Source organism: Muscardinus avellanarius, assembly GCF_963383645.1.
Source record: "Muscardinus avellanarius genome assembly, chromosome: 6".
NCBI classification, from domain to species: Eukaryota; Metazoa; Chordata; class Mammalia; order Rodentia; family Gliridae; genus Muscardinus; species Muscardinus avellanarius.
The window spans coordinates 130,525,546-130,541,719 of NC_137791.1; the positions used below are offsets into that span (position 1 = coordinate 130,525,546).

General features: G+C 36.7%; 1 protein-coding gene across 2 annotated transcripts in view; it reads left to right on the forward strand.

Annotated features, from left to right (window-relative positions):
* Positions 1-15,516, forward strand: part of RAB28 (RAB28, member RAS oncogene family) — a gene marked incomplete at both ends in the record, with an annotated part of 100,481 nt that extends 84,965 nt beyond the window's left edge. Inside the window, 3 exons of one of the 2 annotated variants that reach the window (XM_080697970.1) lie at positions 1,436-1,539; positions 6,071-6,148; positions 15,424-15,516. In XM_080697970.1, coding sequence (XP_080554096.1) covers positions 1,436-1,539; positions 6,071-6,148; positions 15,424-15,516 — 275 coding nt within the window. Of the gene's footprint in view, positions 1-1,435; positions 1,540-6,070; positions 6,149-14,134; positions 14,225-15,423 lie in introns of those variants that run through there. The other variant, XM_080697971.1, reaches the window with a different exon arrangement.
* Between the last annotated feature and the right edge of the window lie 658 nt (positions 15,517-16,174).

Sequence of the window (16,174 nt, forward strand, 5' to 3'; positions counted from 1 at the left end):
GGAATTATATCACAAGGAAATTACATGATTATAATGGTAAAGTTTTTATATATAAATATTTTTATTTGGATAGATAAACTTAGGTGCTAGTTGGAGAATGGAAGAAAGGACAAAAAGAGAAAGAAAAACAATAGCAGGCTATTCCATTAGAAAAGACAAATTCAAACTTTACATCATACATCTTCATATTTTTTAATTGGATAGAAATTTCTTTGGAATTTTTTCTACCATCATGATTTGTTCTTACTAGGATAATATTTTACTTTCAATATTATGAACTAGATATATAAATGTCAGTGCTAATAGCTTAGTATCTTAGTCTTCCACAAATTGATGCTTGTGGAATCTGGATGTTTTGACCTGTTTTTTATAGATTAAGGCCTCAGTGATGTGTAAGGAATAGCAACTGTGGCCAGAAAAGAACAAACTCCCTGTTTTCTAAGGTAAGCAATATAAATGGGGCTCTGAAAGCTCCCACTACATTTAAACTTACCTAGAGAAAGATATCTTAAGCCTATAAACAAAAAACCCTCAATATAATTTAAGTAAAGCTTTTTATGAAGTATGAGAGAATTTTTTTAGTTGATTATCAATTGCCAGTATTATATAGGCCTACTAGGTTTGCAAGTTTACAAGTTTGTACAACTCAGTTGGGTCCCTTCCTCAGGAAATCAGTTTAAGTTATTTTTCCTCTGTTGACTCAAAGAACCTAGTTGTCCTTAAGTCCTGTGACTATATTTGCCTTATAATTTGATGGCATTGAATCAGCACTCTTATAGGGTCTGGAACATTATAAAAAGAGAAACTGTTCAATAAAGGAAAACAAATAGTTTTCTATGGATTTTGTACTGTACTTTTAAGTACCTACTCAAGCAAAGATATCCTTGCCTACTACCCTCAAAATGGATACTTTCAGTTTAGAAAGCAGTGAAATTATCTTTGTGAAATTGAACCGTGATTGTAAATAAGTTAATGTAAATATGCAATGTGATATTGATCTCTCAGAATATTTCTGTTTAAATATTAAAGTTTATAAACATTACGTATCTATTTAAGTTATTAAAGTCATTAAACTGTGTCAAATCAAATGTATTTGGTAAGTATACCTCGCATTGTATTATGATGATCTTTTTAAGCATCATCAGGATGTCTGAATTTATAAATAATGATAGATCGTATACTTCAAGCACAGCCATTGTACATTTGCATTGCACATGAACTAGTTCTTAGAAAACTATTTAATAAGTATGGTTCTTATTCTCAGTTTAAGAATGTGGAAACTAAGGCATAAAGAGGTTAAATAAGTTGTCCAGGGTTACACAGCTAGTGCTCAAGTTGTGGTGTAATATGGAAAGTAAGTCAAATTTAAACATTTTACAAATGTTTTGGCTGACTCTAATAGTAAATTTCACTCTCTGTTTAACACTTTTTCTAGTTGACTTGGAGCATATGCGAACAGTAAAACGCGAGAAACACTTGCTATATTGCCACAAGCATGGTTTTAGCAGCCACTATGTCTCAGCCAAGACAGGAGATTCAGTAAGTAAAATAATGAGTACTGCCTATCATAAGTGATTTGTTACTTTTATTTAATGAAATTCCTAGGAAAAATATACTTTTATTACTTAACTTTTAGAGTACATTAATTCCTAGTAAAGACATATAATAGATTAGATGTAACATTATTTTAACCTAATTGTATTAAAAATGCAAAGAATTAAAAATAATATAAATCACCCATATTCAGAAATAGCCATTCATAATCTCATGTGATTCCTTTTAGTCTTCTTTTTCTGTTATTCACAAAAACTAGTTCTGCTGCTGCTAGCAGACTGCATTTATTGAGTAATTATTTTGTGACAGGCACTGTACTACTCTACTATGCTTATCTCTGTTTCGTAGATAAGTCTTAGCCATAGAGCAGGGCCCTGGTTACACAGCTAATAAGCAGTAAGATAGGATTTGTGAAACCAAGTAGTGACATTCTAGGGTCCCTGTCTTAACCTGAGTAAACACTTGTGCGCGCGCGCGCGCGTGTGTGTGTGTGTGTGTGTGTGTGTGACTGGAGATGGAACCCGGGGTATTCTACCACCAAGCTACGCCCCAGTCTTACTTTAATTTTTTTATTTTGAAACAGAATCTCAGTAAGTTTTTGAGGGTCTCACTAAATTATTGAGGCTGACCTTGAACCTATGGCCTTCCCATTTAAGCTTCCCAAGTACTGGCAGTACAGGCGTGCACCACTACACTCATCTAATATATACATGTCAAGAAATCAATATTATGGTATAGACATTCTTTATAGATTTTATGATATGAGTAAATATTAAATAAAATTAGTAAATAATAAATTAAATAAAAATGAAAATAATTTTGGGCCCCTTGGAACTCTTTCACCCAGAATAATATAAACATAGGCACATACACATATGCCATTTAAAAATATACAATTTCAGTACTTCCTGCTAAAGTCATACATGAATTACTTTGGCTTTTTAGGGGCCCTTTGTCATTTTAGAATTATTTTAACTTCTGGTATTTTAGCCTATGTTTAGCTTAGTATTTTTGTGTACTTATATTCAGCCATCAATAAAAGGGCTCATTGTTTTCTTTATAAATGCTACTTTGAAATGGTTTGTTTTTGTGGAACCAGTTTAAAGACTTGTGGTTATCTCTGTTTCTGGGTTGCTTCCCCTCTTTGCTTGATGAGTTGAGCTCCAGGCTTGCTCTACTTTCTGATACTACGTCTGCATAGCTGTAAGTGATTTGGTTGTTATCGTTTGTCCTGCACCCCACCTGGGCCTTTCCCGGGAGTGTCACTACAAACCACTGCAGCCCTTGTATTGACTCAGCCACCCTGCCCTTCCAGCTCACACCCTGAGTGTCCTAACCCTGTCATGCTTCAGCCTAGCAGGACCCACACCCATTGATCCTAGTACACGTTTGAAATCCCTAACCTCTGTCCATGTCCTCATTTTTTGCCTCTTCCTAACTTAAATCTCCCGTATGGTCAAAAATGGTCACTGTGCCCAGACCTGAAGTTCCCTTTTTCCTTCTCTACTTTGCCAAACTCACTTGGCCAAATCTTAATTCTACTTTAACACAAAGCCTCCACTTTTCCATGGCTGCATCCACACACGTGCATGTAAAACACAGAGGCAGGCCGGAGGTTCCACTTGCAGTTTACAGTCACCAGCCTCCAGTGGGCCCTTAGTGCTGCACAGGAGTCCCACCCTGCATCCCTAACTGGTCGTCATCGAGATGACTGTTTGATAGCTTCTCTACTCTTGTCACACTCTCAACACATTATCCTCCATTCTCTCAGCTAAAGAACTTGTTTCCTATTTTATAAGAAATTTGAAAAACAGAAGACAACTTCCGTCGTTCCTGTCACCATGTCGGCCCTAGCATTGCTCTCCTTCCCCTCTACGTCTGTTCGTGTCTCCTGTCCTCCCTGAGGTTAGCTGGGATACACGTTCTAGGTGAGGCAAACGCCACTGTTGTGCAGCAGTCCCATTTCTCTTTGCCTAAGGATATTACTTTAGCAATTCTCTTTTTTTATTTTCCCTGTACCAGTTTTTTTCTATCTACTGGATTTTTTTTATCAGCATATAAAATACTATGAGTCATTTTAAAAATAAGAAAACTCTTGATTTCTCATTTTTCTCTAGCTACTACCTTATTTCCTCACATGACAGAAGAATGTTTTGAAAGAGCTGGTTCTAGTTCTCTCAGTTTCTTTTCTTCTTCTTTTTTTTTTTTTTTTGTGGTACTGAGGATAGAACCTAGGGGCATTTTACCTCCAAGCCACACCCCTAGCCCTATTTTATTTATTTATTTATTTTTTGCGGGTCTGGGGATGAAATCCAGGGGCTTTTTGACTTCCAAGCTACACCCCCTGCCGCATTTTTTTATCCTTTATTTTAATTTTATTTTTTTGTGGTATTGGGGGTGGAACCCAGGGGCTTTTCTACCTCCAGGCTATACTCCCAGACCTATTTTATACTTTATTTGGAAACAGAGTCTCACTAAGTAGCTGAGGCTGGCTTTGAACCTGTGGGATTTTCCTGTCTCGGCCTACCAAGCCCTGGGATTATAAGTGTGTGCCAGTATACCTGACTTATTCTTTATTTTGAACAGGGACTCACTAAGTTGCCTGGCTCCTATTTTTTTTTTTTCTTTATTTTGAAACAGGGTCTCACTGAGTTGCAAAGGGCCTCACTAAGTAGCTGAGGCTGTCTGTGAACCGTGTTCTTCCTGTCTCAGCTTCCTGAATGCTGGGATTACAAGCACATGCCACCACACTTGGCTCTCAGCTTCTTTTGAACACTTTTGGCAGACTTTTGCCCCAATATTTCACCCAAACTGATAATATAAGATCACTAGTGACCTCTTTATTGCCTGATCCAGAGGTCGTGTCTTTGTCCTCATTTAATTTGGTAGCAGTATATAGTTTGTCACTTTCTCTTCTTTGCAATATTTTCTTCACTTAGCTTCCAGGATACTGTGCTTCCTCGTTTCCTTTCAACCTAAGTACGCAGAGTCCTTTTTTTTTCTTCTTTGCTAATTCCTTCTTGTCTCTCCAGTCACTAACTATTGGAGTGTCTGGGGGCTAATTTCTTAGGTCTTCCTTTTTCTGAACTTATTCCGTGAGCACCTGATTTAATCTCATGGTTTGCCCAGACTTCTTTCCTGAACTCCAGACTCGTCTGTCCAGCTGCCCGCGCATGCGGCTGCTGCAGTCGCTGGCCATTTGATGTGTCCATGCTGAATCTTGGTGTTCCCCCTCTGATCTCTCGCATCCTCCCCACTTCAGCAAATGACATCTCTCTCTACCAAGCCTTGGAGTCATCCTTGACTCTTCTTCCTCTCACAACCCATTCCTGTCTATCTCCAACTCTACTTTCAAAATACATCCAGACTCTGGTGACTGGCTCTCACCATCTGCACCATCTAGTTGAACTTAGCCTTTATAATGTCCTATGTTTGTCTCCTTGCTAGTACCTCTCACCATTATATAATATAGGATCAATTATTGGTCCTATTAAAATAATTCCCAGCAGGCCACCCTCTGAAGGCTTGTTTTCCTCCAAGTACAAATGCCAGAGTTTTTCTAGTTACTTTCACCCTTTTACATGATTTGTACCTCTTCATCTCTTTGTTCCTCTCTTTCTCTCTGTGTTCACCACACTAGCTTTCCTGTTGTTCCTTCAACATTGACCTCAGTGAATTGAGATACATGCTTTTTGGTGTAAAAATCACCTAAGCCTTCCAGGAATATGTATCTTTTTTATTAGAAATCAAAATTGAGTTAGTAAAGTCATGACAAATATTCAGTATGCAGTCATGAGATGAGTAGAGCTTGGAGTATGGTGGGGCATCAATGAGGAAAGGCCAGTCACCAGTCATGCTGCAGCCAGAGCCAGGACCGAAGTGCTGGGAACCACAGTGGGCCCGGCGTGAGCTGACTGTGGATGGCTCTTTATAGAGGAGCGTTCGTAGAATTCTCCTTAACGATAACGGGACTATGTTGTTCCTTTACTCTGAACTGATAAAACAGAGTAAAGAGGACCACATTGTTTTACTCAAAAGCCATGGAGAGTTTGTTGAAATTGATAAGAAAGCCACAAAGATAATTAACAGACTGGAAAGTAAAACCTTTTAAGACAGACCAAAGGTAGCTCAAAAGACCAGCATAGAATTGGCAATAAAGTATAATTATTTTCATTTTCTTTATGAATTGTGGGAATTTGTTATGCCAGTAGGTATGGTGGTGGTGTGTAAGGTGGTACCTGTGTTGCTGCATTATATCTTTACAAATGTATGTTTTCAGGGTTAAAATTAAGTTTAGACAAGTTCACTGAATTGCATGGATTTTTAAACTGGTTGAATTTTTAAAAAATTACTTAATATGTTGCTCTATTTGACAGATAAGGCCAGTTTTAGACTGGTCTGCAATATCATATTTTTGTAATGCTTGCTGTTTAGCAGTTTTTAGAAAATTCAATTTATTTGAAGATAAGTTAAGCACACCTGTTTTAAATCATTTAAATCTATTTTTGTTATATAGGTCTTCCTGTGTTTTCAGAAAGTTGCTGCTGAAATCCTTGGAATTCAATTAAACAAAGCAGAAATAGAACAATCCCAGGTAACTATCTTGAACTTTAGGTTTAAGAAATTAATGAATTTCTTATAGGATACTACTTTTTACCCAGTCCTTTCCCATTTTTGCTTTCTATGTATATATCCTGAAAGCTTTGGAAAAGGTAGTGTGTGTAAGTTAGTGTTTATTGAATAAAATGGAGAATGTTAATGTTTTGAAAAATTATGGTATCTTTGAAACTTTAGTTTGTTCTTTTCGTTGTAAAGAAATAGTTATAGAAAAGTTGTCAGCAGTTAAGGTTTTGAATATATTGTTTTGTATTAAAGTTTTTTCAGGGCTACTTGTAGATCTTTAAAATACTACTATAGTCTTAGTTCTTTGTGTTATTTTATTTATTTATTTTTGCAGGACTGGGGATGGAACCCAGGGGTATTCTACTCCCAAGTGATACCTCCAGCCCTGTTTTTTATTCTTGATTTTGAAACAGGGTCTCATTGAGTTGCAAAGGGCCTCTCTAAGTAGCTGAGGCTGTCCGTGAACCCGGATCCTCCTGTCTCAGCCTCCCGAATGCTGGGATTACAAGTGTGAGCCACCATGCCCAGCTAGTTGTTTATGTTATTTTAATTTAATAGTATTATTGATTGTTGAGAACTTTGATGTTCTTTCACTATTCCTTGATAGTTTTCTTATACTAAGAAAAAAAAAAACCAAACACAAAAAGCATGAATATCAGTGAAAACTTTAAATGCCATTACAATTGCACTTTAATTTGCATGTTTGATAGAATGAATAAATAAGTAAGTACCAATGCAGAGTTTCCTAAATTTGGCTACTGCCCTTTTTCAGGAAAAAAAAAAAAAGTAAAAAAAAAAGTATTACTCATCAACCCCCTGGAAATCTACTTTAAGTAAATAAACAGAAAGGAACCTATGGGCTATATCGTTTAAAGTTAAGCTTCAGAAATGTTTGATTAGAAGCAACAAACTAACAACATTTTTCCTCAGTTTCCTCCCATCTTCTCCCATTCCATGCAGCTAGAAAGGTATAATTATCTTTCCCTAATCCTTAAAATTTTCTTTAATTTTTTAGAATTTATATCACATTCTGTGTGTGTGTGTGTGTGTGTGTGTGTGTGTGTGTGTGTGTGTTTAAGGTAATTAGAACAAATATCAATTAAAAATTGTTATACTGCTGTGGTGCTTTCTAGGACTTGATTAAAATATTTGGAACTCTAGAAATTTGGATATTTTAATTTCATTATTCTAAGACATTTATTTTGGTGTTTGCTATGGCCAGACACATTGGTAAGATATTTTGTGCTGTGTAACAAGGTCCCAGACACATAAAAAATAGTTTTTTGGTTATATAAGAAAGAAGACTATAATAAAGGATATAGAAGAATATAAGAAAGAAACGTCCCCATGATTTGCTTGGTCACACAAATCCCTGCAAACCTCAGAAGTCAAGTGATGTCTCTGCTTTTTAGCTTCTTTTTTTTTTTTCGTGATATTTGTTGCTGGTTAATTGAAGAGTCTATGAAGGATTACCAACCAATTGTAAGCAATTATTGGGTCATATGTTATATGTACAGTATGGTGGTGGACCTAAACAAGACTTCAAGGAGTTTAAAATGTAATCTCTAGCTGGGCGTGGTGTGGCATGCTTGTAATCCCAGCATTCGGGAGGCTGAGACCAGAGGATCGCGGTTCATGAACAGCCTCAGCTACTACTTAGTGAGGCCCTCTGCAACTCAGTGAGACCCTCTTTCAAAATAAAGAATAAAAAATAGGGAAGGGGGTGTAGCTTGGAGTTTGAATGCCCCTGGGTTCCATCCCCAGACCTGCAAAAAAAAAAAAAAAAAAAAATGTAATCCCTGTCTCTACTGAATAAAATTAATATAGTATGTGTCAGGCATTGTGTTAGTGCATTTAATCCCCACGTCAAGTCTCTGGCACAGGAAGTATCCTGTTATATTACAGTCGAGGCACTGAGTGTTTGGAGAAGCTGAGTATCTTGATCACTAGCTGTGGTCAGGTAGTTGGTGGAGGGAGGATTTGAACCTAGCTCTGTCTGACACCATGTCTCCTGTTTCTACTTACTTAGTTGTATTGGAAGAAGGTCTACTGGGTACTTTAGAGTGCACAGGGGAAAACAGCTAAAGTGTGAGCTGGTAGAAACAGTGTACCTGGTAGAAAAGCTTACATTGTATTTTGGAAACATAAAAGCAGTTTGATTAAATAAATACCATTTGTATTGGAGTATAAAGATAGTTTGAGGACTCATTATAGGGATTTATGGGTGCTAAGATGATGAATTTTATCTTTACAGTGAGTGGAAAATAATTTTTAAATAGGGAAATAAATGAAAGCAGTTTTGAGGGCAAATTAATCTACTGGGGTATTTTTGTGCATGGTTAGATGGGAAGCAGGTAAGAAAACTGGTTTTCAGCTATCCTGTGATGAAGACCAGGGTCAAAGCAGAAGGGAAAAGATGGATTGGACTTCAGAGACATTTCAAAGAAGGACCTCTAGGTTTGTGGAATAGTTGGATAAGAGAGAAAAGTCTAAGATAACCCTGAGATTTCTTGCCTGGAGGAGTGGAGGCAGGGAGCCCCAGCAAGCAGTGGGTCATCCGTTGAGGGAATTCTGAGGGGCAGGCCGCACCGAGGAGGAACCCGGCGTCGACTCAGCTGTTGTGGTGTGTGGTGCTCAGGTGCAGGGAGAACTCCGAAGAGATGGAGGGATGGAGGAGCTGGTATACTTTTGAAAGGTAAAGTTTTAGGTTTTTTTTTTTTTAAATACTATTTTTGGCTTTCTTTTCAAAAGAACAGCAAGTTACTCTTTTGTTTTTAGATGTGGGCATAACACTCAGGCATATTTACACTAAAGAAATGTTACGTGTGTTAACAGTCCTTTACCATCCCTGCACACCACACCTTATTGTTCCTTGAGATTTAACTCTGTCCTTAGTTTGGTGGTGGTAAGTAAAGTAAGTACCAAGTATACCAAGTAATAAAAGTAAGCTTACTTTTTTTTTGGATTTTACTTTTTAAAAAAATTTTTATTGGTGCATTATATTCATACATCATATTGGGATAAAAAAACTCGTGTGTGCAGACTTTTATTCCATTTCTTTAAGGTGAATTTAAGCTACTAGAGCCCCCTCTAACAGTAGAATTCCTCTAATTACTAGAATTGTTTGTGTGATGTGGGAAGCCTCATTATCATGGTAACTTGGTACCTGTGCCAGTTAAATTATTAATTTCATAATTGATATTTTCTATTGGAAACATTTTTTAAAGTTCACTTAAGAGAACAAAAAGTCCTAGCTGGGTGTGGTAGTGTGTGCCTTAGTTCTAGCATTCAGGAGCTGAGACCAGAAGGTCACATGACCCACAAGTTTGAGACCAGCCTGGGCAACATAGTGAAACCCCATCTTTAAAAAAGAAGAAAAATGAGAGTTAGAAAGAGGGCAGAGGTTCTGTGTGCAGTGTGTGTGTGTGTGTGTGTGTGTGTGTGTGTGTGTGTGTGTGTACACTCGCTTTGCAGGTTTTCTGTGTTTTTTTATTGCAGTTAAAAGATTTCCAAGGTATTTGAAAGTATTTTGTACTAATTTTTAGAGACAGTTGAATGGTAGGATCACCAATCACATGGGAGTTGATGCTGGAGTAAGTTAATTTGTGACATCAAGATTTATGAGAGCCGGGCGTGGTGGCGCACGCTTGTAATCCCCGCGCTTGGGAGGCAGAGACAGGAGGATCGCGCAGGTTCGAAGCCAGCCGCGCGCGCTGGTTTAGGAGACCCTGTTTCCAAAAAATGAAAATTTAAAAAATAGGTCTGGGAGTGTAGCCCGGAGGTAGAAGGGCTTCCAGGAACCCCAGTACCACCAAAAAAAAAAAAAAAAAAAAGATTTATGAGGTTTCAGTTTTAGTTCCATTTACTGATTCCTTAAGAAATTCTGCTATTTTAGTTCTAACATAGATTGCTTTTGTTTGGGAATTGTATAAAACCGAGTTATCAGAACATTTTGTAAGCTTTGCAACAAAAACAAAGGAAAAAGGGAGAGAAAGAAAGTAAATGTAGTTTACTAACGTAATAAAGATGTTTTGAGGGTCTACTTAAAGCCACCAACCATACTAGAATCAGTTAAGACAGAGGGGAAAGGTAAAGTGCCTGTCCTCAAGGAGCTTCGGGTGAAACGGGGCAGGTAAATATTTAAACAACGAGGTGTATTACAGATAGGCTTCTCACAGTTACTAACTTAGTTATAGTTTCATTTGCATCACTTTTCTACTCTTCCTCTACACCCTCTTCCCCCAGTATTTCTAAGATAGTGTAGAGGCTGGGACTGTTGTTAACAAGTGTTCTGTTTTCCCAGATTGTTCAGAAACTTGTTTGTAAAACAGTTAACCTCATGGGAAAAAATAAACTTACAGCAGGCTGGGGGTGGTGGTGCATGCTTGTAATCCCCGCGCTTGGAAGGCAGAAACAGGAGTATCGTGCAGGTTCGAAGCCAGCCGCATGTGCTGGCTTAAGAGAACTCTGTTTTCACATAAAAAAGTAGAAAAGTAGGTCTGGAAGTGTAGCCCGTGGGGAGTGTAGCCGGAGGTAGAAGAGCTTCCAGGAACCCTAGTACCACCAAAAAATAAAAATAAATAAACGTACAGCTGTTCCTTAGGAGGTTCAGCATTTAGCACTTTTATAAACATTTAATACGCCAAGCATGGTACTATAATCCTGGTACTTGGGAGGCTGAGACAGGGGAAATTCATGTTCAAGGCCAGCTTCAGCAATTTAGCAAAGTCCTCAGCAACTTATTGAAATCCTATTTGAAAATAAAGGATAAAATGAGGCTGGGGGTGTCGCTTGGAGGTAGAATGCTGCTGGGTTAAACCTTCAGTACAAAAAAAAAAATGCATTTGATAAGCTGTGAAGAAAGTTCGTAGGCCTCCATCTTGTTTCTTCCAGTTTGAATTTCAAGGCGGTTCCACCACATGTATTTGTGTTAAGAGTTCTGGATCCATTTTTCACCCCTGACATTTACTTATCACTTAATAAATTATGATTTTATGATTGGTTTGAATTTGGTATGCACTAGTTTCTTAGAAACAAAACTTTCTGTTTTATCTAAGATATTCACCAAACTTTTTAAAATAGATATTCTTTGTTGTTTCCTCAAATTACTCTCCTCGTGTTCGTGAGAGTGCCTGGCAGGGCCTGGAGTGCAGTGAGTGCACTTCGCGTTGTAGTGGACTCTCAGAGTAGCTACAACACGCGAAGGCCTCTCCCTGCTTCAGGGCTTTATTCGAATATTGACCACCATAAGGGAGCACTTCAGGAACTTAGGTCTCCTTTTTCATATGTTAATCTTTTATCATTTTCTCCCATGTGTTTTTGAAGGTGGTGATGGAATTCCTTTTTCTCTCTCTGTGTCACCTTTCTTAAAGTACATATTTATTAATTTCATGCATACTTCTTTGACCCTCAGGCACTGTACATTGCTTAATAGATTTTCAGCTCATGTCTGGTTTTTGCTTTTTGCTTTTTTCTGTTTATTTTTTAAATTTATTTTTTATACAATTTCAAGTCCAGTTGGGACCTTGGACACCACGTAGCTAAACGCTGTATTGTGTAGATTAAGAGTTTGTAAAATGAAGAAGTGAAATAACTTACTCCAAGTGATGAGTATTACTGGCAGCATATAATGACCAATTGTATGGAAGGAAAAGAGCTTTTTGTTTTAGCTCGTACTATGTACAAAGTACTATGCTCTTTTAACATGTTGTATCCCTGCTTCATATGGGGAAATCTATAATCATCTTGTTATACTTCCAATGTATTTCAATCAAAAATATTCTTTAATAGTTTATATATCTGTTTTCTATGCTAGACTTTTACACATCTAAAAAAAAGAGATCACACATTATTTACCTAAATGTGGGTATGATAGTAACAAGTGTTTTATTCTTCATGGTGTGTTTACTCCATATCCTGGGCAAGAGAAACTGTGAGTTTGGCAAAGGCAAATGCTGATCTAAAATAGATTAAAACACAATTGCACCTTTGACTGAATTTACTTTACTGTCTTCCTAGGTTTAATCTCCACACCTAGGTTGCTTTCTTGCATATGCTCTTGATCTCTTCCACTTCTGTTTTCTGTATCCCCTTGCAAATGCTCTTTGACAAGATCAGAGTTAAGCTGGCACTCACTCACAGGGGACCTTTTCTTTCAGTGCCACTTAATTATTTTCACTCCATTGGTTGGTAGCTGAGAATAATTAAAATGTGCTTTCTGGCTCCAAAAATAAAGGTTGATATTTTGTAGGTCATATTTTCTCTGAAAAAAAATCAATAAATGGCTTGTAAACAAACCAGGTACTGTGAAACCACCTACCATGAAGTTTATGGCATGGAAATTATATTTTTCTACTTATGAAAAGCAAAGTTTTGAATCTGTAGAGCCTTCATTATGGCTTCCAGTTTGGAAATATATAAATCTCCCCCCTCCCAGACAATAAAGACCTCCAAGAAAGAGGTTCTTCAATAATTTGATAAAATAAATGATAAAAACCCAAGTAATTTATGTTAGTCACTGCTTTGGCCAAAATGTCTTGAGCATAAGACATTTTTGGTAACTTGGTTGTGTTTAAAGGAGAGGGTTTAAACCAACCTTTTTGTGGATTAAGGGCTTGCACATTGATTATGAGAATCCTTTCTTCTTTGTGACCCATAGTTTGGCATGAAGTAATTAGGTTTAGGGGACCAGGTAATGGTGTTCAACATTCACTGATATGCCCTCTGATCCTCATCTGATGGTCAGCGATGCTGCTGTTGATAACATCAGGCTGAGTGCCTGGTGATTCATGAGTCTTGTCCACAAGTTAGCACTGCTCCTAGAGAACTTAAACAGATCCCACCTGAGCTAGCACATCCATGCACCTTAGCGTCCTATTTCTTTACTCTCCTGTGCTTATTAAATCTTTATTTACAAATGTCTTCACAAGTAGAAGCTCATATTAGGGTGCTTCTCTGTTGTGTTAATGAACAAACAGTTGCAATTTTGAAGGATGGCTTTTCTGAAATGAGATATTTGCAATCATATGGAAAGAGAGTGGTTTCATACCTAAAATAATTGGGGAGTGTGTTATATCTCTGTCATTCATTCTTGTTCTATGTCGTCTTTTCATCTTAAGGTATGTAGCAGTTAAAAACATTAAAATGTAGTTTTTTTAATTATCAAAACGCTTAGATATTTAAAAGCAAAAGTCATTGTAATTAAATACTACATTTCACAATTTTTTGGATAACCCACAACTACAGTTTGAACTTTATTTATTTATGGAAATTTGAAATTTGAGATTGAGAAGAATAGAGGAGTAACATTGAAAGGAAATCTTGGACCAGTAACAAGTATTGTTAAATATAAAAATTGCTTTTGATTTCTTCATTCCTTTCCCTACCTTCAAAGATAACTAATTACTCCTTGTGTTCTTGCAGCGTAAGCGCACTTGTAAAGCATTCAAGAGTGTGATAGTTAGTTGTGTGCATGTTTCTATTTTCCCACTAGGTCCACAGCAGCTTCTGAATAGAGCTGTGTACTTACCACACATTCCCAGTAAAGAGAGCTTGGCACGTAGCAGATCCGTAGTAATGTTTGTCAAAGGAAATGGAATTAATACTTTTACTGCACTTTAGCCTGCAATTGTTTCAGTCAGCTGAAATAGTGGGCATTATATATGTTATGTGTAAATGTGATGTAGGCAACAGAATTTTTAACATGGCTGTGAAGTTCAATAGACATATTTGCTTAATTGTAAAGAATAATGTTTACTGGGTCTCGGTTACTGTTTTTTCTCTTTTGTGTGCATGCATTCTGCTGTTTCTCTCGTGACATGTTTAAACTTATATGTTAATTTTCTTTTTCTACTTTAGTGTTCTACTTTCGTCATTGAACATACTTTCCATTTTGTCTCTCCTTTTTTTTTTTTTTTTCTTTCTCCTTCATCTTGTTTGTGTTGTGCGGAATTGACAGCATATTGTCAGGGCAGAGATAGTGAAGTACCCGGAAGAAGAGAATCAGCCTTCCAGCTCTTCTCAGAGTAGAATCTGTTCAGTGCAGTAGTGCAGGTATTCATGGATACATGATTGCAGTTGGGGAGGGGGAGGGCCGCTGAATGCTATCTTGTTTTATTCCTTAAGAAGAGGGAAGTTCAGATGGTTATTGCAGGTTTTTATAAATAATTAATATCACATAACTCCTGTTTTAGAACTTTGAAAAATTGGTTATTTGCCAGGAGACTTAGAAATTAAACAAGGAATCGGGAGCAAATTAAAATAATGTTTCAGTTACTTTCAGGCATATTTGTCTTTATGGTTATGTTTATTACATGTGCAGTGAGGTGGAGAACTGAGGCAGTTATTTCATTATTCATTTCTTTCCATTTTTCCTGAAATAGCCTGGTAATTGAGAGAATATTTTTTAAAATCGCCTTGAATTGCCCTTCTTTGTGTGCTTGAGTATGCAGACTTAGCAAAAGACTTGAAAACAGTAAAATATTTGTTTTAACTTAATTGGAGATGAATATTAAGAAATTTTGCTAAATTAATTGTTTCAGATAATCCTTTAACTATGGGTTAGTGGGAAAGAGACGAGTTAAAAAGTATCTTTTGGATTAAATTATTTTAGAAACACGAACATGAGGTAATTTTTTAAATTCCTCAATATACTGTGTTTTGTTAGTCATTACTCATAGCCCAATGACAAGGTTTGAAAGTAAACTAAGGATTTGGGAGGAAAGTTTTAAAAACTAGAAAAGTTTTAAAAATTGGTGTGCTTAAAATATTTCTGCCTTGTATGTGAGTGTTCTCAAGCACACCTTCTCTCACTAACTTGCATGCTTTCACAAACATTCCAAGAAGTGATAAATGACTTTATCACTTATGCGAGTATCAATAAGTTAGTAAAAGTCTTTAATTCAGACTGATGAGGTATTACCTATGAATTAAGTATCGGTACAAGATTTAATTTTAACTATTTTGCTTTAAATTATAATCAGGATATAATTTTTCACATTGATTTTCAATTTTTTGTGAGACTTATGATAAACCATGGAAGTAGCTATTGCTCTTTTAAAAAATAAAAGGCAAACAAGAAAATTCATAATATAAACTCCTCATTAGTTTCGGTTGATTCTTTTAATATCAGCTCCTGCTTCTTCTGTGATGTTTATCATTAGGGGTTCATGAAAGTTCAGAAAATGAAAATACACTGTAAAGAATTCTTTCTGATGTCCTGATAATAACTCTCTTTTCTTATGGCAGAGGGTGGTGAAGGCAGACATTGTAAACTACAACCAGGAGCCCATGTCAAGAACCGCTAACCCGCCTAGGAGCTCGATGTGTATCGTTCAGTGAGTGGTGTACTTCTGTTGATCGTTCTGGCCACGCCAGCTAGGAGCTTGCTTTATCAGTGACCATCTCTAGTTCAGTTCACACTTTCCTCCGTTCACTTGGTCATTAAGAGCTGCCCCAGGCCGCAGGCAGCTCCTCCAACTGGAAAGAATTCAGCTTCGGGACCACACACTTTGAGATCAAAATGGAAAGCCCGTCCTGTGGAATTAGACTGCTTCATTGAAAACAATGATGTTAGTTCTTTACATCCTCACTTCTTTTCTCCCCAATGTAAATTTTTTTAACCAAATAGGAAAACACTCCAAGTCTTGATCATCAGCCAGGATTTTGCCACAGCAGTTTCTTTCTCTTATCTGATCTCACTTATGTCAGAGTATACTTCAGAGTACAAATATTGAAACAAGTTATATATTTTACCTACAGTTATTTAAGAAGGCATTCTTTTGCTGTCTGTTTTAAGTGAAAATATACAAAGCTGTACCTAACTGAAAATGCTTGAAATAAGGCTGTAATAGAAATATTTTTTCATTTTTAAAAAAGAGGCCTAAATTGTTTATATTGTAGTTTGTAACTCACAAAGTAGTGAGTATTTGATATTGTATTTTTATTACTGTATCATGGTCATTATGTATTATACTTAGCTTAGATGGCTTTATGAATT